This window comes from Sturnira hondurensis, unplaced genomic scaffold (genome assembly GCF_014824575.4).
Source record: "Sturnira hondurensis isolate 20B ecotype Veracruz unplaced genomic scaffold, ASM1482457v3 Scaffold0000880, whole genome shotgun sequence".
Taxonomy (NCBI): Eukaryota; Metazoa; Chordata; class Mammalia; order Chiroptera; family Phyllostomidae; genus Sturnira; species Sturnira hondurensis.
In genome coordinates this window covers 8081463-8103543 of record NW_028073511.1, presented here as the reverse complement: position 1 = coordinate 8103543, position 22081 = coordinate 8081463, and the positions used below count along the sequence as shown (strand labels likewise).

At 36.5% G+C, this 22081-nt stretch overlaps 1 protein-coding gene across 1 annotated transcript in view; it reads right to left on the bottom strand.

Moving 5' to 3' along the window:
* CD2AP (CD2 associated protein) overlaps positions 1-22081 on the bottom strand; it is a 141265-nt gene that overhangs the window by 53773 nt on the left and 65411 nt on the right. Inside the window, exons 4-6 of the mRNA XM_037054448.1 lie at positions 19057-19157; positions 15687-15807; positions 4066-4253 (exon numbers count right to left, since the gene is read on the bottom strand). Coding sequence (XP_036910343.1) covers positions 4066-4253; positions 15687-15807; positions 19057-19157 — 410 coding nt within the window. The remainder of the gene's footprint in view (positions 1-4065; positions 4254-15686; positions 15808-19056; positions 19158-22081) is intronic.

The following is a 22081-nucleotide window of genomic DNA, read 5'->3' as shown; positions in this document are numbered from 1 at the left end:
ACACAAAACCACCCACCCAGGAATCAGCATCAGAAGGGCCCAATCTGCTTCTGGGATATGGAGGAAGTGATTAACAGCAGAGCAAGAGCTGAGCAAGCAGCACTGTTCCCTCTCGAATCTCTCCCCCACAAATAGCAACACACGGAAGCAACTTTGTGAATAAGGCTCTGACTCTTACTATGTAACTGGCTTACTGAGACAAAAAAATATGGCCCAAATGAAAGAACAGATCAAAACTCCTCCAAAATACAACTAAGCAATGAAGAAATAGCCAACCTATCAGATGCAGAGTTTAAAACACTAGTAAGCAGGATGCTCACAGAATTGGTTGAGTATGGTTGAAAAATAGAGGAAAAGTTAAGGCTATGAAACATGAAATAAAGAAAAATGTATAGAGAATTAATAGTGACAGGAAAGAAACCAGGACTCACATCAATGATTTAGAGAAGGAAGAAATAAACATTCAATGGGAACAAAACGAAGAAATAAGAGTTCAATAAAATGAGAAGAGGATAGAGGCTCAGGAACCTCTGGAACAACTTTAAACGTTCCAACATCTGAATCATAGGGATTCGGATGAATCCCCAGAAGAAGAAGAGGAATTAAAGAAATTGAAAACATAATGAAGGAGAACTTCCCTAATCTGGCAAAGGAAATAAACTTCCAGGAAGTCCAGGAAGCTCAGAGAGTCCCAAAGAAGTTGGACCCAAGAAGGAACACACCAAGGCACATCATAATTACATTAGCCAAGATGAAAATGAAGGAGAGAATCCTAGAAGCATCAAGGGATAAGGGGACAGTCACCTACAAAGGAGTACCCATCAGACTGTCAGCGGATTTCTCAAAAGAGACCTTACAGGCAAGAAGGGGCTGGAAAGAAGTATTCAAGTCATGAAATCCAAAGACCTCCATCCAAGATCACTCTATTGAGCAAAGTATCATTTAGAATGGAAGGGCAGATAAAGTGCTTCCCAGATAAGGCCAAGTTCAAGGAGTTCATTATCACCAAGACTTTATTATAGGAAATGTTACAGGGACTTGTCTAAGAAAAAGAAGACAATCAAAACTACGAATAGTAAAATGACAACAAACTCACAACTATCAACAACTGAACCTAAAAATAAACACAAAAATGAACTAAGCGAACAACTAAAACAGGAACACATTCACAGAAATGGAGATCACATGGAGGGTCATCAGCCAGAAGGGAGAGCGGGGAGAATGGGAAAAATGGAATAAGAGGCATAAATGGTAGGTAGAAAATAGACAGGGGGAGATTAAGAATAGTATGGGAAATGGAGAAGCCAAAGAATTTATATATATATGATCCATGGACATGAACTAAGTTGGGGGAATGATGGGAGGAGGAGGAGATACAGGGTGGAGGGGAATAAAGAGGAGAAAAAAATGGAACTGTAATAACATAATCAATAAAAACTATTTAAGAGATGTAGTTATATCTCTCGAGGAAGAGACAGGTATGTCACTTTGGCATTGAAACAGAAATAAACAGAAACTGTGTCTTAGGGAAAGAGGATCAATATTTACGTGACAAGGAATTATGCTTAAGCCAAGAACTCAAGAGATCCCCTAACCATGCTTTAGAACCACATGACTGTCCTTTGCCAGAAGCTTGGCCTGTAGAAGATAGAGCAATTTAGAAGGAACCTTAGAAGGAAAATCACAGCACTGGAGGAAAAGCCAACCTCACCTTTTAATGCAATGGAAAAGGCAAGCCTTCACACCAGTATGTAGGTAGTCATTGCATGAACAACTGAATGTTGTTGCCAAGGAGAGAGATGAATGAGCATTACCACAGCTTTCTGTCTCTCGGGAATAAGAAAAGCAGTATCCTCATAGCTAACCTGAAGTTGGTACTAGCTGAATAGATGGAGAAGCCAGATAGTCTTGACTGAAAACTGAGCATGTTATAGGGGTGTATGAATAAAGGAAATGCTGGCTTGGATCAGAAGGAAGAACAAATTAAAGAATTTAAAAAACACAATGAGGTCCCACAGGAAGTGCTGGATAATACACAGAAGAAATTAATGAACTCACTAGGTACCACAGAAGAAAAAGTCAACAGAGTCCAAATGAGAAAACCCTTTAGAGGATATTTTCAAACATCCACCATGAATGTTGTGAAGTGTTAAAATTAATGGGAAGCACCAAAAGTGTTACACTGAAGTGTTATAATTAACGAAAAGCAAAGAAATAGAGCAGCTGTTCAGTGAAGAGCAAGGTGGTGTTATCAGGTAGATGACCAGGCTTGGATGAAAATGTATCCCCAACGCACTGCTGAAACCAATGCACCAGGTCTATGCGTAAGAGCTCTTTTTTGGAACTTTTTGTTGAATATCTACAAGCAGAATCTCATTCAGCTTTCCATCAGCAAACACTATGCTTGTGATATGAAGACTATAGATTGGCCAGGGAAGACAATGAGCTAAAAATGTAAAACCAAGTCTTCAAACTATCTGAGGATCAATACCCAGAAACACTGGTGTGAATTCCTGTTCCACAGCTGTGTCTCTTATTAACAAACCTGGACCTGTAACTGGTGGCTCTGGACATCTTTTAAATGCTATTACTAATGTTTGGCCCACATATATTCCTTAGCCAATATCACCTGAGATGATTGCTCTAGTTGTCCTGAAAGACCTTCCAAAGCAAAATAAATGATTCTTGAGCCAAAGATAAAACAGCACTTTAATGCAGTGGTCTTAGGAAAAAGGTACAATTTGTTTTTGCAATTTTACTTTGTTTAAAGAGTATATCTTTACTTTAATAAAGATACTTAAAAATTGTTAATGATATCATTAATAATTGGAGTTACAAGCTTTAAGAGCTGGAAAGGGGCCCCAGATCATCTAATCTAATGTCCCTCTTAATGCAGACACTGCTTCTCCAACATTCCTAGCTATTATATGGTTATACAACAGTACTCCAAATGCCACAAGAACTCCAATCTTCATCTTTAACACCAAGAATCCATTAGGACCCATAATCTTAAGGCTAGGCAGTGTCAGACCTAACAGAAGATAGAATTCAAAGTACAAGTTTTCTTTCCTGAATCAAATCATAATTACATAAGAAAATATGCAGCAAGCTAGAAAGAAAAAAAATGTTGAAACTAAACACATTAGGAGAAAACATCACAATATATTTCACCAGCCAAGAGTCTTAAAAGTAAAATATTGCTAAACCAAGCAATTAAATACGAAATACTTTAAACTCTTAGGATTTAAATAAAGACATTCAAATGAGAGCTACAAGGGAAACAATGCCCTAACAACTTCACAGGAAAAGCATCCTGTCTGAATACCCCATCTGGAAGTCCCAGAGGTTAACACCAAGAACCATGGCCTTGAAATAAATGCCCATAAAATTGTAGCTATCCCCTGCCCCCCAACCCCCACCCCCACTCCCGCCAAATAACAACTTAAGCCCCTGAAGCTCCCTGATGTTAACACTAGAAACAACTACTCCAAAATTAAGACTGTAGCTGCTTTTCCCCCCAAATAAAAACTTAAATATTTAGTTTAAAATCTCGTGTTAGAAATTAAAATGTATGGTACATTGCTGGGGAAATGCTTAAGAAAAATAAAGTTCTCCATACATTTACAGAGGAAGGTGAGTGGACGTCACCACTGCTGACAAACCACAGGAAAATTAAACAGTGCCTAATAAACTTAGTTCTCACTGCAAAGCCATTTTAAAATGGCTCATTTGAGGCTTACTTCAAATTAAAGGGGAAAAATATATAATTTTAGCTTTAAAAGGCAAAAAAAAGCCTTGCCTTTTCTAATTTTAAACTGACAATTGTAATTCTAAAGCTTCCACTAAGAGTTTTGTGTTAAATTTACCACAAAACATTCTAATTTTATAAAAATCAAATATAAACACTAATTGCTATAAACTTGAAGAGTTTTTCACAAGTTTTCTTAATCAGTAACTACAGATTTCAAAATAGCATCTTTAAAAGTTGCAAAGTGACTTTTACATTCTGCAAAATGTTTAAGGAGAGAAATGGTAGAGATCCGAGTAAAGTTTTATCCATATTACCCTTTCTGATTTCTTCTCTTCTATTTCACTACTGGGTGTTCTTGTCCTAAGTTTCACAGAGCCTTCTTTAAAAATGTCTCCAAATCCAATCCCTCTAATTTTCTTTGGCTGTGTAACGGGTCCAGGTGCACTCTCATTCCCACTCCCCAGAGAGGGTAACGTTACGGTAGGCCCAGTCCAAACAGCTTCTGAAAGAATAATTTGTTTTTGAAGAATGATACCCAGCATCCTGAAATTCTTGGTACTCCCCCCTCCATTGTGTTTACAATATATGATGCCTAGTGAGAAATATCAAAAACAATGAAATGACTAAATACTACTATATCCAAGAGTAAGATGCACTTCACATTGATATTTTTCTGGATGCTGTGTATAACAATAAAAATTTAGGTATTTTTAATTAATAAAGTGCTAATTAAGAAATCAAGGAAATCACATTATACATGATTCTTACAATAGCATGTCAGATTTACTGCTTTGGACAAAGATGGTACAAAATGTAATAGTGAAAATAAAAATAAAGTTCATCATTTTTTAACAGTTATACAATTCAACCTTATTAAAGTTAGGGTGAGTTTCCAAACACAAAAACTGGGAATATCAGCAAATTTTTATTTTAGAAAGTCAGCAGTTCAAGACCTGTCATCTTAACTCATGGATGAAGTAACATAAATTACTAAATTTGAAGCAGTCCACGAGAATTTACATTATAGTGGTAAGAAAGTTATTTCTACATTCTTGCTCAACAGCAAAGGTTCTTATTTAGAGTCCTCAATGAGTTCATTAACAGCCCCATGGAAAACTATGTGGGTATTTTTTCAGTTCATTTTTCTGGTCAAAAGCAGCATAGCTTATAACAGATTCTCGAAGGACCTTATAATCTAAGAAATAAATTTCTAGAGTAAATCATACAAAAAATTTCAGAAACGTTTTAGAATGAGGATGAGAAATGGAGAGAAATACATAAATTTCAGCTCCCTAAACTAAAAACTTACGTTGGAATTTAACAGCAAGAATAACAACGGGTAATAGTAAAAATGGCAGCTATCATTTATTCTGTGCTTTTGTAGCAGGCACTTGCTAAGCACTATACATGAATTATATCTAATTTTTATAACCACACATAGGCTTAGCATTAAGCACTATTACTCCTTATTTTGAAAAACCAGGCAAGCAGATGTCAAGAACTTTTCCAAGGCCATAGAAGGTTTAAATAAGAGTCAATGTTGGAAGCTAATTCCCAAGAACCCCAAACCCAGTTTTAAATATTTTAATACAAATGATTCAAACAACAAAAGCCTCCAATCATACATTTGAAAATATCTTAGTTAATAAATTTTATTAAAAATATAATGCTACCAAGTTCAGTAATCTACTCTCATAATTTGCAGTAAGAGCCTAAGCTACATACAAGGAGGGACCCAACTCCCACCCCCCCGCCCCCCGCCTGGGGAAAGTTATTTATAAGAAATTGTGTATTTATTCGTACATGTTTAAACTTCACTCAACTTCAAAGTCCTCTCCATTCGATGCAATACACCTATTGAGATTTTTTGCCCACTGCTCAAAACAGTTTTTGAACTCAATGATTTTGATGCCTTTTAGTGCTTCTGCCGTTTTTGTTTCACCTCTTCCACATTGGCAAATTGTTTCCCTTTGAGGACTTTTTTTTTTAATCCGGGGAAACAAAAAAAAGTCAGTAGGGATGAGATTGGGTGAATAGGGAAGGTAGGGCATGAGGCAGGGGGCATGCTGTTTTTGGTCAAAAACTACTGAACACTCAGTGTCATGTGGGCAGGCACGCACGTAAATCACCTATCATGAAATGGGCAAATGCACTGAGTCTTAAAAAAAACTCACTGAAGCCAAACGCAGCCTCTCACAATGCCATCTGATACACTGATACAGATGGGTTCCTACAACACTCACCTAGGAGGTAAGCCTGTCCTACAAGGGGCCTGCCTCCAGAAAATAATTCCAGGTTTTTGTGGGTACCTCCTCATACACTTTTTCTAATAAAGTTTTAAGTTAACTTTATTGAGAGAATATTTATATACAATAAAATAAAAGCATTTTAAATGGACAATCCAATACTTTTTGATGTGTGTCCCATGTAACCCCAACAATTAAAATATAAAACATTATGTCACGCCAAAAAGGATACTTTGTTTACTATCTCAGTTAATCCTTCCTACCCTATATTCTCAAGAACCACTGGTCTTCAATTTTTCACTATTAAATGCAATGACATTTTTACATTTCAAATTTAATCATATAGTATGTCTTTTCTATCTGCTTCTCCTGCTAAGCAGAATATGTGTAAACCATCCATGCTTCCACACTTCAGTCCTTTTTATTTACCATTAAGATGTCAGTGGCAGATTTTTTAAAAGATCTCATCTATTTATTCTTAGAGAAAAGGGAAGGGAGAGAGAAAGAAAGAAAGGGAGAGACACATCAATGTGTGTGGTTGCCTCTCATGCATTCACTACTGGGGACCTGCAACCCAGGCATGTACCCTGATGGAGAATAGAACTGGCAACCCCTTGGTTTGCAGGCCTGCGGTCAGTGCACCTGAGCTACACCAGCCAGGGCTGACAATGGATTTTTCATAGACAAGCTTTATCCAATACTAAAAGTTCCCTTCTATGGCTATTGATACAGGGTGCAGCCAAGGGGGGGCCCAGAAAAGATTTGGAATGGTGTCCAGAACGCAAAGTGTACAGGAATATTGGAGGAAATATTAAGATATCCTCACTCCCCCCCCCCCCCAAGGTGTCAGTTGGGGGAAGGGACGAATGGAGCAGGGCCATTGAGAGCTGTTTTGCATAGCAACAGTTTTGCAGCTAACCTCTGGAGTGGTCATTTAACATATCTATAACCTTTAACTGGTTTCATAGATATGTTAAAGAGCTGTGGCCAAGTTTTGGGCCAGGGAGAAGTGAGTGGCTGCTACCCAGGCTAGAATTGGGAGCTGCTTCTCTGAGAGAGGGCCTGCTTGAGAGCCATGTGGCTTTAGCAGAGTGGGGGCTAACCAGGCTAGAAAACGGGGGCGGCTTCTCGTAGAGAGTGCCTGCGAGAGAGACACGAGGTTTCAGCAGAGTGCAGACCCCCTCTTGGCCAGGTGGAAGGGAAGACCACGCAGCTATGCCAGAATGGAGATCCCTGCGGCCAGGTGAAGAAGAAAGACACGCACTTTTGGTGGAGTGCGGCTTTGGTAGAAGAGGCCCACGCAACTTTGGCGTGCTCCCTTTGGCTGAGTAGCCTGGAAACTAGGAGAGACTTTGACTGGAACTTGGTACAAAGAACTCTTGCCAGTGGAAGGTGCCGCATGACTTTGGATTACTTGGAGATCCTGCCTGGACAGGCAGACGACGCAGCTCACGTGCCAGCGACCTGGGAGAAAAACGGACGTGTGCTCTTTTCCTGATTTACGGTACCCGGAGTTGGGACAGTGGGAGAAGGGAGCGCTGTGTGTGTGTGTGTAGGTGTATACCCTTAAAGACTTTAATATTTTAAGGAAGGCATTAGGCCTGAATAGCATTAAATAAACATTTTGTTTCCTTTTCACAAATCTCTGGCATTGAGAGATGTGTTTCCAATTGGCGGCAGACAGAACGACCTTAAGATTTTAGTGTATTGTCCTTGGGAGGGGTCCCTGTTTTCTGCAGCAGTTTTTGGCATCCCTCGGTGGGCCAAGTATTGCCCCCCCCTCGGACCCTTTGTTCGGTAACACTATTATAGAGAATTTTTATCATAATGTTGAATATGCAAAATTCTCTTTCTGCATCTGGTTGAGATGACCATATGGTTTTTCTCCTTTAAACTGTTAATATGGCAGATAAATTTTTGAATTTGTGGAATAAGCCCCACTAGTCATGATGCATCACATATTTTGTTGGATTTGATGTGGTAATGGTTTATTAAGAATTTCTCTGGTTATGATCATGTTTGTAATTCCTTAATGACTTCATCAAATTTTGATAAAGTCATACAGATTTCAGAAATCTTAAAGCATTTATGTTTAGACTAAATGCTTGATAGAATTTACCAGTGAAACCACCTTGGTAGAAAATTTTGTATAAAGGTGTTTGATAATGAATTCAATTTTTTTGGACTATAAAGTTTTTATTTCATCTACATTGGTTTCGGTAAGTTGTACTTTTCAAGGAATTTGTATATCTCACCTAAGTTGTCAAATTACAGGCACTATTTCCTTATTATGCCTATATTGTCTGATCTGTAGTGTCATTCCATTCATGTCTGATTGTCATATTATTTGTTTCTCTTTTTACCTGATCAGCTTTATCAATTCTTTTATCTTTTACTGATTTCCTTGACTATTGATTTGTTTTTTTATTTCAGTTTTGGGCCCTTCCTTCCTTCCTTCCTTCCAATTATTTCAGATTTAATTTGTTCTTTTACTAGTCTAAGATATAAATCAAGATTATTGATTTTTATATTTCTCTTTTTTAAATCAGCTGTTAAAGCTATAAACTTCTCTACAGGTGCTGCCTTACCTGCATTCCACAATTTCTGGTATGTTATGTTCTCATTTTTATTAATTTTAAAAAACCATTCTAATTTCCCTCATTTCTTCTTTGATCCACTGGTTATTTATAAGTGTTACTTAATTCCCATATACCTGAAGATTTCCTAAATATCTGTTATTAATAATTCCACTATAGTCACAAAACCTACTCTGCAGGACTTAAATCTTTTCAATTCACTGAGCTGTTTGATCCCCAAACACAGGGTCTATCTGCTAAATATTTCATGTACTCTTCAAATGACTGTGTATTCTACTACTGTTGGGTTAAGTATTCTGTAAATGTCAATTAGGTCCACTCATTTGATGTTATGCAAGTCTTATAAACTCTTTTTTTTGGGGGGAGTCCACTGATTTTATTGATTACTGAGAGAAGCATGTTCAAGTCCACTTGTGGATTTGTCTGTTTCTTTAAATTTCTGGCGGTTTCTGTCTCATGTATTTTCAAGTTCTGGTATTAAGTTATACATATTTAGAATTGTTATGTAAATATTTTAAACTGACTCTATCATTATAAAATATTCCTTTTTATCTTTAGTAATATTTATTTTCCCAAAATATACTTTGACATTAATATAACCACTCCAGATTTCATGTGCATTGCACAGAATACCTTTTTTCACCCTTTTAAAAAACCTGTACTGTAATATAGCCATGCATCATATAACATCATTTTGGTAATCAGCGGACTATATAACAATGGTCCTATGAGACTACAATGAATGGAAAAAAGTCCGATTACCTAATGATGTCATAGTAGTCATAAAATTGTAGCTCAATTCATTACTTACTGTAACTTTTTTACTTAATAAAATTTAAAAGTTCATAAGGCAAAAAAGTTACAGTAAGCTAAGGTTATTTTAGAATTAAAGAAAAATATTTATTTAGTGTAGCCTGTGTGTACAGCATTTATAAAGTCTACAGCAGTGTACAATAATGTCCTAGGCCTTCACATTCACTCACCAGTCACTCACTGACTCACCCAGTGCAAATTCCAGTCCTTCATGGTAAGTGCCCCATATAGGTGTACCATTTTGTATTTTCATACTGTGTTTTTACTGCACCTTTTCTATGTTTAGATGTTAGATACACAAAGTTACTACAGTGTTACAACTGACTACAGTATTCAGTATAGTAACATGGGACAGGTCTATAGCCTAAGGAGCAATAGGCTGTTCCATATAGCCTCAGTGTGTAGTAGGCTGCCATCTAGGTTTGTGTAAACACATTCTACAATGTTCACACAGCAATGAAATTACCTAACAATGCATTTCTCAGAATGTATCCAATCATAAGGGACACATGCCTATATTTAAAATGAAACTGTATGTTATTATCCAGTTCATTGGCCTGCCAATTGGAATTTACAAACTTAATTTTAATGTAATCAATGATGTGATTGTTTAAATCCAGTATCTTGCTAATTGTTTTCTGTTTACCTCACTGATCTTTGTCTCTCTTTTCTCCTCTCTTCCTTTTCCTCACTAAGGGCAGGAGTCAGGGGGTGGGAGAGTGTTAAGCATTTTCAGTTCTTAAGGCTGGAAACCCAAGATCAGAGTGCCAGCATGGCTGGGTTCTGGTTGATCTCTCTTCCTGACTTGAACATGGCCGCCTTCTTAGTGCGCCTCACAAGGCCTTCCCTCGGTGTGTGCACATGAAGAGACAGTGGGATCTGGTGCCATCGCAATGTATAATTGCAAATTTTTTTCTTCTAATGAGAACTTTTAAGATCTACGCTCACATCGATGTTTTTCTCCCCCTACCAAAATCAATAAACATATCCTTGGGTGAAGATTAAAATAATAATACAAATTAAAAAATACAATAGAATTTTTCAGAGAATTTTGCATAGAAGGAATTCAACTTCCTTTTAAAGAACAAAAACATTCTTGGACATATGTTGTCCTCAACTGCTACACTGCTATATACTTACTGTCCACTGACTCATCTCCCTTCCTCCTCAATTCAGCTTCTATCCAAATGACCTACCTCTCTTTACTGCTCTTGCCCAGGATATTAATGATCTCTTCATTCCTAAATCCAGAGTTATATTTTATTTTGTATCTTATTTACCTTACTTAACCTCACAGTAGCATCTGACACTACTGTCTATGCCTTCTATGAAAAACTCTTATACCCTACCTACCACACACTCACAGGTTTCCTCCTCGCTCTCTATGCCTTTTTGGTCATCTTTTTAGTTACTCTATCTTGGTCTATACCATAAATGTTACTACATAGGATTCTGTCGTAGGCTCTTTTCCTTTCTCTCTCTAGACATTCTCCTTAGGTACTCTTATCTAACTCCATGATTTCTTGTACCACCTAAAATACTGTTAAAGCCCTAAATTTGAATTTCCACCCAAACTTTTCTTCCAAGATTTCAGACCCACATATATAACTGGCTACCCAGTATCTTCACTAGGATATCCTCATATCCCTCCAGTACACAAACCAAACATCTCCAAAGTGAACTCATTAACTTCCAAAACTTTTCCCTTCCTCTCTACAGATGACATCTCCATCTACAATCTTCTTGAGCCAAAAACCTGGTAGCCACAGTATCTTCTTCCTTAGTCATTCCCATATCCCATCATTACAAGGTGCAGTTCTTTATACTACCTACACTACCTATGTTTCTCTATTCCCATAATTATTCCTCTAGTTTAAGCTGACACTATTTCTACCTTAATCATCAGAACATTATCAACTAATCTCGCTGTCCCAGTCTTACTCTTCTCCAACCCATTTTCAACAATCCAACCAAACCAATCTAAAAAAAATGCAATCATTTTACTCCCTTTTAAGGCTTCTCGGTGACTAGATTGAGCATTTTTCTAAAGCCTTCTTAAACCTGACCCAATAATTTCTCCAGCCTCAACACTCACCACATCCAACTATATACTCTCAATCCCTTTGAACTTGAATCTCTTTCAGATCTTGAAAATTCTATGCTCTTTCTCCACCCTCTGAGGGTGACCCTCAGTCACCCTCTTGACATAAACTTGCCTAGGGACTTCCTACCCATTCTTGGATCTCAATCTGCGGCACATTCCCTCAAACCATGCTAAATTTGGGCTTTCTAACATATATCTATAGCACCCTAAACTTTCCTGTCACAAACATTTCTCATGTTGAATAATAATATTCATCTAATAACCTTTTCTTACTCAAAGGACCAAAAGCTTCAATTATGGGAAAAATCATGCCTATGTTTCTCATTACTGTACTCCCAAAACCTTGCACAATATGGTCAACAATAAGCATTCAATATATTGAATAAACAAATACATAAACTTTGAATTAATTGAATAGTACTAGGTATATTCAAAATTTCCCTTCACTGGCTTTGACTTCCAAATTTCAGATTTAAGAATGCATTGACTCCATGGAAAATGCCACTGTACCCACTATCATTGCTCATTAAACACTCACAGGGCTAAAAGTACATGAAAACACAGTTGTACAGGCATGACTAAAAGAATATTAAGATACAACAGGCAAATAAGTGGGCTAAAACAGTGAGAGTTGTGTAATATTCATTGCCCCATATGTTAAATAGCATAGTAAGGTAAAAAAAAATAAGAGAGAATTCCAATTGTGATTTTTATCACTCTATGTTGAATAATCTCAGTTACAATTTCTTTGAATAATCTCAGTTACAATTTCTTTACCTTCAAAATGGAGTGAACTCACTCCTCAAAAGTTAGGAGAATTTGCCCTAGTTGGTGTGGCTCAGTTGGAGCATCATCCTGTAAATCAAAAAGGTTATGGGTTCGATGCCCAGTCAAGGTACACGCTTAGGTAGTAGGTTCGAAAACCAGTTGGGGAACATATAGGAAGCAACTGAATGATGTTTCTCTGGTATATCAATGTTTGCCCCTCTCTCTCTCTCCCTCCCTCCCCCTCTCTCTAAAATCAGTAAGCATGTCCTCAGCTAAGTAGTTTTAAAAAGTTAGGAGAATTTAATATGACAAAGTGTTTGAAAAGTTCTCTGTACAGCACAGAAGATTATTTATTCACTGAGGACTAATGTGGCAATTTTCTAGAAACTTAATATGCAGTAACAAACAACATGTACATTCTAACACAGGGGCAGACAGACACTAAGAAAATTAATAAGGAATAACAACATATACATCAAAGAAGATAAGGGAATTAAAGAGCAGGGGATGGGAGTTTTGGGCTGTTTTATACAGAGATGCCAGGAAATGCATCACTGAAAAGGTGACTTCTGAGACTACTGAAATCAGACAAAAAGCTGTAAGGACATCTCAAAGAAAAACATTCTTAAAGGTATACAGCAAGTACAAAGGCTATGAGACAGAAATGTTCCTGACTTCTTGAAATGGGTAGCTACTAGAAGATGAGCACTTTAACATTCAGTAGGGAGATAATGACAATTACCAGGCTAGTAGAATGATACAGTAAAATAAAACTTATACCAGGGTAAGCAGTAGTGGAGGTGGTAAAAGAGAACAGCTTCTGCACATTTATTTAGTAGGTCACAAAAAAGCAAAGTGTAAGATTAAAAAGAAGAGTAAAAGATGAATCTAATTCTTTAGTCTAACTAAAAGAGGGATGGAGTTGCCATGAACTCAGATGAAAAACACTATACAGCAACTCGAGGTGCAGGGAAAAAGACATAAAATCAGTTTTAACCATTTAAGGTTAATATGCCTAACCTTATGAAAAGTTTTACTTTTCATAAAATGAAGCACTAAACATTTTTAAGATAGTCAGCAATATAACAAACTATAAATTCACCACATTCTTATAAAAATATATTAGTGGCTCTCTTACAACTTTTATTCTACAGTTCTTCAATGAAAACTTAGGGCATAAAAATAAATTACCCAAGATGGTTCAGGTAATATTGTCCATACTTTATGTGGAGTCAGAATTATCTTCTTAGCAGTAATAGCTTGAGTGTTCTTTTAAAAGATTTCATGTATTTATTTTTAGAAAGAGGGGAAGGGAAGGAGAAAGAAAGGGAGAGAAACACCAATTGGTTGCCTCTCGTGCGTGCACCGACCACGCCCCACCAGGGCACCGAACCTGCAACCCAGGCATGTGCCCTGACTGGGAAGAGAACCAGTGAACATTTGCTTTAAAGGACAATGCCTAACCACCTAAGTAACACTGGTGAGGGCTGTAATAGCTACAGTCTAACTGCTCAAACCGAGAACACCATCCCATATATTTCAGTTTACTGATTATAAGAAGAGAACAGAAGAGCTCTACTAAATGCAAAGAAGTGTAAGAAGAAACTATGTAAAATAATCAAATTGTGGTGGATATGGCATTCCAATTCTATAAGCAAAAAAATAAATTTATAATGTATAGTTAACTATAATTCCTGTAACAGCTACTGGAACATACACTATTTTACTAACTAAAAAGACTGTCAAAATACCAATTATAGACAGAGACAGTAAACATTAATTTGTTAAGACACAGAGAGAGTAAACATCAGTTCTTTCAGTCATAAACCACAAGATCAAGCTCTTAAATTAAAACTTAAGAGACTACTTTTATAACTAAAGTTCTTAAGTTCTTATAAAGCACTCACTTCCTGGCATTCAAATCAATATTCAAAAACTCTCTGCCTAAACATTAGAGTTCTAAAAAAAGGAATTATAGTGTACTTAAACCACTGACTTACCACCCCATAATCACAAACCTCCACATTTAGAATGCTTGTTATTGTAACAGGGTTAAGCAAGCACGGAAGTACATTTTTAACAGATATGACTTTACAAGGTTACTAACATTCAAATAGGGCTACGCTGTTCAAGAAAGTGCCCAAAATATTTATAATTATAAAAATAATAAACTATATCCAAATTAAATTTGACTTCTTTTACAAGTGGTCCCATATGGAGACTAAATTTTGTACATATTTTAAGGGCTCAATTTATTTATTTTATTTTATTATTTTTTTAAGATTTTACTTATTTTTAGAGATGGGAAGGGAGGGAGAAGCGAGAAACATCAATGTGTGGTTGCCTCTTGTGCACCCCCTCCTAGGGTCCTGGCCCGCAACCCAGGCATGTGCTCTGACTGAGAATCGAACCGCAATCGTGTGGTTCGCAGGCCCATGCCCAATCCACTGAACTATGTCAGCCAAGGCTTAAGGGGTCAATTTATATAGCATCATAAAAATAATTTCACTATAAACTTTAATAACAAATTTTAATGTTAAAAATGTCAGATGATCCAATACCTATAAAACATAAGAAATACCAATATGGATCAGAAGTAATTCAGGGGATAATTTGCTAAAGAATAAGTGTACTTTTTTAAAAATATATTTTATTTATTTATTTATCTTTAGAGAGGAAGGGAAGGAGAGAAACATCAATGTATGGTTGCCTCTCGTGAGTCCCCCGCAGGAAACTGGCCTGCAACCCAGGCATGTGCCCCGACTGGGAATCGAACCGCAATCGTGTGGTTCGCAGGCCCACGCTCAATCCACTGAGCTACACCAGCCAGGGCATAAGTGTACTTTTTTAAACCAGATGTTTTTAGTACTTTATGTTTGTTCTCTAGTGGTTTATGTATCCTTAAAACTTTTGACTTCAGAATTGGTACCAAGTATTCTCAAGAAAGTATAACATAAAATAGTAAATCTGTTTGTTACAACTCCTCTATTTACTCCCATCTTATCATTCAGTGGAATGAGCATCTGTACTGCAGACTGACTTCATCATCTTTGACTTCAAGAATTTCTAAAATCCATTAAGTAGACAGGCACATTTACAAACTCAGGTCAAAACTGTATGTAAGTGCACCATAAGTGGGAAGAAATAAGGTAACATCAGTATTATCATTTCATAATCAGAGTACTTACTAAAGGTTTATTTCAGGCCAAAGTAGACATCAGAAGAAAAACTAAACTAAAGATATTTACTTCATTTTAAGACCCTGTCATAAGCTGTTTGTTTTTTTAAGCAGATAAATCGAAGCTCACAGTTCAAAAGTGACAACAGAATTTCAAAAAATACAATATAAACATTCCATGATATATATGATCTATTTAAATCTACTAAAAAATTTTAAAATAGTCTACCTGAATCTTCCTGGGCTTCATGAGTTTCATAATCATCTGTTGCCTCTAATACTTTCACAAAATTTGAGGGAAACAGTCCCAACTTGTTGTTCAGGGTTCCACTCCACCAGCCTTCTTCTACCTGAAAGAGTTCACAACTCAAAAATAATAAATATTTCTCTTAATGAAAATCTTCTCTCTGTGGGAAAATAAAGCTATGGAAGTGAATGAGCACAAAGTTAGTGATACAAAATAATCCCTTTATATCTGTAAGAAAACAATATAGGAAAAAATTTTTAGTAGATTAAATCTAAGTGGATTGGATTAACCATATATCATGAGCAGTTTGCAACATTTACATGGAAAATCTGTAATCAATTGTAATCTTGTAAAGAATTTACATGAAAGTATCAGATAACTGAGAATAATTATAAACAGCAAGAAGTAGAAAGCTTTCTTCTGGAATGTTACTCTTTTAACCTCAACTGAGACTCAGTTTGTGATTACGATGTATATTTCTTGATTTGGAAAAAGTTCGATGAATTTAAGAATAGAACTTCATAAAGGCACATAAAATTAGCCTTTTATTTGAACAGCAAGTCTTAACCCAAGTATGAAAAGAATCACTTATTTTTAAAAATCCCAGTGTCACACTCTACTAAAGATTCCCCCCCACCCCAACCACAAATATTTTCAGAAACCAAACTTTTTTTTTTAAAGATTTTATTTATTTATTTATCTTTAGAGGGGAAGGAGAGAGGGAGAGAAACATCAATGTATGGTTGCCTTTTGTGCGTCCCCTGCTGGTAGTTAGCCTGCAAGGAACCGGCCTGCAACCCAGGCATGTGCCCTGACTGGGAATCGAACCGCGATCCTCTGGTTCGCAGGCCCGCGCTCAATCCACTGAGCTACACCAGCCAGGGCTAGAAACCAAACTTTTAGAAAAATATTTATGTTCACTAATAACAAGGTTACTAAATTTTTGTGAAATTACTTAATAATTTTATAACTGGTATTTCTAAAATGTCTCAGAATATTTTTTAAAAGATTGAGATATTTTAGAAACACAGGCAATAAGTACTTTTATGAAATCAAGTAATTTTCATGAAATTACTTAATATTTAATAAGGTATAGTTTCAGCTAAGAATAATAAGAGATATTAATAGGTAAAAACAATTTTCTAAAGAATAAACTATTCAATGTCAAAACACACTTAGTAGTACATGCAATATCATAGCTACTTTTTGTTTAAAATATTTTTAATTTTTTTACCTCATAATGACAAGCAAACTTTAATAATTTATTCATCTAACAGGAACTCTCTATATAATAAAAGTCATGGTGTTAACTGCTAGGAAAAGATTCAAGTCTGTATATAAGAAATCTCTCTCCTTGATTTAAAAAATCTAAGGAAGAAACCCAAAAATAGGCAGATTGTTGCAATATAATATAGGTACTATAACAAAAGTATGAACAAACGCTATAGGAGCATAAAGAAGGGCTTAGAAGAATAAAAAAAAGGACTAAACTAAGATGGAAATGAAAAAGAGTCCGATATTTAAAGGCTGAGTAAGAATTTTCTAGGTAAAAAGCATGTTAAAAAATATGGTGACATAAAAATGAAGAACTTATTCATGGAATATATATAGCTAAAATATGAGGTGACTACAAGACAAGCTGTTTGAGGAATAAATGGAAGCCAGTAAGTATGATAAGTTCAGAATTTTTAGCAGACATAAGGAGGCATCAAAGGTTTGTGAGTTCTTCAAAACCATGTGTGATGGAGATATGCAGACCAAATTGGAATAGGCACAAAAAGGAGAGAAAAACATCAGAAAACCATTATCTACACCTGGAATCCCAAAGTGACAGCAATTGGGTAGTTAGGGTAAATAACCCTGTAATAATTCCTATTAATTAAGAAATTCTTAAGAGGCAGGGTAATATGGTGGTAAAGAACACTGACTCAAAAACTGACCTTGTGGATTCAGAATCTGGCTCCTCTGCATGCCAGGCATATGAACTTGGGCAAAGATGTCTGAGACAAGATCTCCTATCCCCTACACTCATCTACATCGTAAAATGACACCCTTCCCACCAAGAAGTGGTGGCCTTTGCCCCACCCCCTTCAATCTTGCTCAGTGAAAGTGACACTATCTCTTCCAAGATTAGATTATATAAAAGGTCATCTCTATGTTTGCTGAAATTCTTACACTTAAGAACCCTGCCATGTAATAAGTCCCATTATCCTAAGACCTCCCTCTGCTACAGTAAGAAAGCTAAGCCAAAGGAGACTCTACATCATGGCTCTCCATAGGCAGTCCTAATCTTCAAGTCTTCCAAGCACCAGATACATCAGTGAAGAAGCCTTCCCATGAGTCTACCAGCGTCCAACCTTGAATCCTTCCAGTTGATGCCCCAGACATCACAGAACAGACCTAAGTCTTCTCTGCTGTGCCCAACTGAATTTGTGACCTACACACCAATGAACCTAATAAAACAGCTGTTCTTTGCCACAAAATTTGGGATGGAATGTCATGCATCAACACTAACTAGAACAGCCAATCACTTATCTTCTACGAGTTAATCTATTCAAACTGAGATCAAAACTACTATATTCAGGTTGTTTAAAATTTTAAAGAAAATAATAAATGTAAAAACACCTTTTCAGATGTAAGTTCAATAAACATTCACTATTGCTATTGCTACCTGGAAGAAATAAAACTGAACTGCCTTTTGTGTAAACACATTGGAACTTAACATAAACCTAAGTGATAAACTGCATCATATGATATTAGGACACAGTATCAATTCCTGTGACAAATACATGGTATGAAACATATACTATGAAAATGAGAACTTTACCTGCCAAATAAAACTAATATTCCTTAATGGTAAAGCAGAGATATAAAAAAACTATTTTTAAATATTTTGAAATATAATTCTAAGATACTAAAGCAACAGATAAGTGTTTTGGGTTAATATTTCAATGTGATAATACAAACGATGCAGTTACTGTCATTAAAGATTTAAAGTCTATCTTAAAATTTTTATAAAAAACAATAAAATTTGCAAAAAAAACCCTGATATCCTTGCAAACTATTTTTCTGATACCCAAAGCATCAATACTTTTTTTTAAGATTTTACTTATTTATTTTTAGAGAGAGGGGAAGGAAAAGAGAAAGAAAGGGAGAGAGACATCAGTGTGTGTTTGCCTCTTGCATGACTCCTACTGGGGACTGTCCGGCAACCCAGGCATGTGCCCTACTAGGAATCCAACCAGCAACCCCTTGGTTCATAGGCCAGCACACAATCCACTGAGCGACACTAGCCAGGGCCCAAAGTATCAATTCTAATTGCTGCTCTATCTTTAACACATGTTTTCCTTACCTCTTCATTAATATAAATAGTATCTCCTACTTTCAGCTCCAGTTCATCATCATTTTGTGGAATGTACTCAAAGAGAACTTTGCAATAACGCTTCTTGGTCTCTAAAGAAAGTAACAGAAAAAAATTCGGTTAAGAACAATCATTAAAACAACAATAGTGTCTTTATTTACAAATTATATCTTTTTCATGGGATTTATATATATGAAAATAGAACATGTAACCATTTTAAGCAGCTAACCACAGTCAGTTCAGGTGGCTTTTCACCTTGTCCCCATATTACAATCTATTCATTCCAAAATAAATTCAAACCAACTAGAAATAAGGTACAAAGGGCACAGCAATGAAATCATTTACACATTTGATCCCACCAATTACACAACTAGACATCCACTGTCAATTTGGAGACATTTCAGAAATGGACAATAAAAGATACTGTTGGCACAATAAATTTATCACATACAAGTCCTCTGAGCCACTAATTTTCAGACCTTCCTGATCAAAGCCTAGGAATATTTAAAATGCACTAATTTAAGAGTATCTGTGTTTTTTTTAAAAAAGAAGGAAAATGCATAAATCTAAAATGTACTTTATCTTCTTAAATAGCTCTGTTTTCTGATACATAAAAATCAAATTCACATAGGTAAATTAGATAAAAACTTTTACCTTTTCAAACAAGCTACATTTATTCAGGCAAATGATAATCATTTAGTAACAATCCAGGTTTGTAGTTCTAAACTTCTTTTAAACTCTTAATATACTTGAGAACACAGCCCTGGCTGGTGTGGCTCAGTGGACTGAGAGCCAGTTTGTGAATCAACGGGTCACTCTTTTGATTCCTGGTCAGGGCACATGCCTGGATTGTGGGCCAGGTCCCCAAGTGGAGGCACGTGAGAGGCGACCACACACTGATTTTTCTCTCCCTCTCTTTCTTCTTCCCTTCCCGTCTCTCTAAACATAAATAAATAAAATCTTAGAAAACATAATTCAGAACTCAGACTCACTCCTTTCTTTACAAGTGAATCATTAAAGCAGCTATAGGTAGGTGAACAGGTATGTCTGATTAAAACTGCTTCTTGCTACCCAAAGAAATCAAGAGAAGGCTGAAACTTGGAAAGGCAGCAATGGAAGAATTAGGAAAAATCACCAAAAGCAAAGATGTTTTACTGAAGACCAAAGCTAAGATCATCTCCTCATTCTCATATTCCCAATTACTATCAACGAATGTGAAAGCTGGACAATAAAAAAGGCTGACAAGAAAAAAAAAAGATTCATCTGAAATATTGTGCTGGAGGAAAACTGTATGGATACCCTGGACAACCAGAAAGATGAACAAGTAGGTCCTAGAGCAAATTAAGCCTGAAACATTGCTGTACAAAAATGACACGACTGAAGTTGTCCTACTTTGGACATATCATAATAAGGCAATTACTTCAGCTCTGACATGCCATGGATCTATAAAATTATCAACACAAAAAAATAAATCCAACTGAACCCCCAAAACAACAAAAGAACACTACAACCAACATTTCAGAATAATTTTAAGTAACACTTTAACAGTGGCTTTACATATATTGCAGGAAAACTTCCCATGTCTTAGAACTACAGATAAGTATCGTTTCTAAATATTTTAAAAGTTGTTGAGGTGACCTTGAGAAAATGTGTTCTTTGTAGTTAGCACTTCATAAGTGAAGGGAAAATGATCTATATTACAGAAAGGAAAAATCTATTTTGCTCAGGGTACACTTAAAAAAATCTTTTATATCTCTCTGACAACCTTAGGCCTTAGTTTGTTTTTTAATATAATTATCTTTTGAAATGATTTAAAGTGGAAAAGAATATTAATTAGTAACCCTATCCACAAACATATCAATCAGCTTTGGGCAGCCAAATTATGTTTTAACCAAAAGCCTTGGTTTTTCATCCTCACATTAAGCATAATTCTCCACTGAGTGTTTTTTTGCCAAAGTAATCCGCAAAATTATTTGCAAATAAATTTTTCATTTTTCAAAGGAAAGTGCCATATAAGATAAAAACTTCTAAATTGTCCCAATTATTAACACAAAATGTATTTATCTAAAAATGTTTTCAAGATTCCATTTTCAAATATGGTTCATTCCATTTCTCTATTGAACTCATCTATTATTGGCAGCAAAATTAAAGAAATTTTGTGATTTTTTTTTACATCTTCAAATGGCATACACAATGTTCATCCATCCATACTGACCAATAAATATTTACTTAAGTACTACAATGTATCAGAGCCTCTGCTAAGCACTAAATAAAACAGAACTTCTGCTCAAGATGGTGGCATAGGCAGGCATGGCTTGCCTCTTCCTACAACCACATCAAAATTACAACTAAAAGATAGAACCACCATCACTCAGAACTGTTGAATTTGCGTTGAATGGAGGTCTGACAACTATCTATTCAGACCGGAATGAGGGCACAGATGTGGATCAGGCTGGTCCTTCACTTACATGTGGTGGATAAAAGTTCAGGAGGGATATCTCTGGAGTGAGGAGTCCCAGACACACACCAGGCCCCCCAGCCAAGGGTTCCAGCGCAAGGAACTCTTGCTGGCGGTTCCTGGCCCCACACAAGCAGCAGCCAGCCTAGATTCACATCTTCGCTTTGCCTGGGAATCTCTAAGCCCAGCACAAATACAGACCATCTCAGATTGGCAGGGTAGCAAAACACAGGTCAAGGCTGACATGACCTGAACCTCCTGGGAACCTCAGGGCCAGTGCACCCAGTGGGCAGCTATAGACCACATAGGAGCACCACCACACTTCATAGCTCGTCCTCTCCGGAGGTTGGCGGTCAGTGGTCACAGCCAATCCTTGCAGATAACTGGCCTGGATAAATTCCTCTCATTTATCTGCCAATAGCAACCAAGGCTGAATTAGAAGAGGAGGGTGCACTCAGCCCACACAAATACCCAGCTTGGGTAACAGAGAAGGCTATGCCACTGGACCACACACTACATTAGGCCATGCTACCAAGACATGGAGTCAAAGCAGTTCTA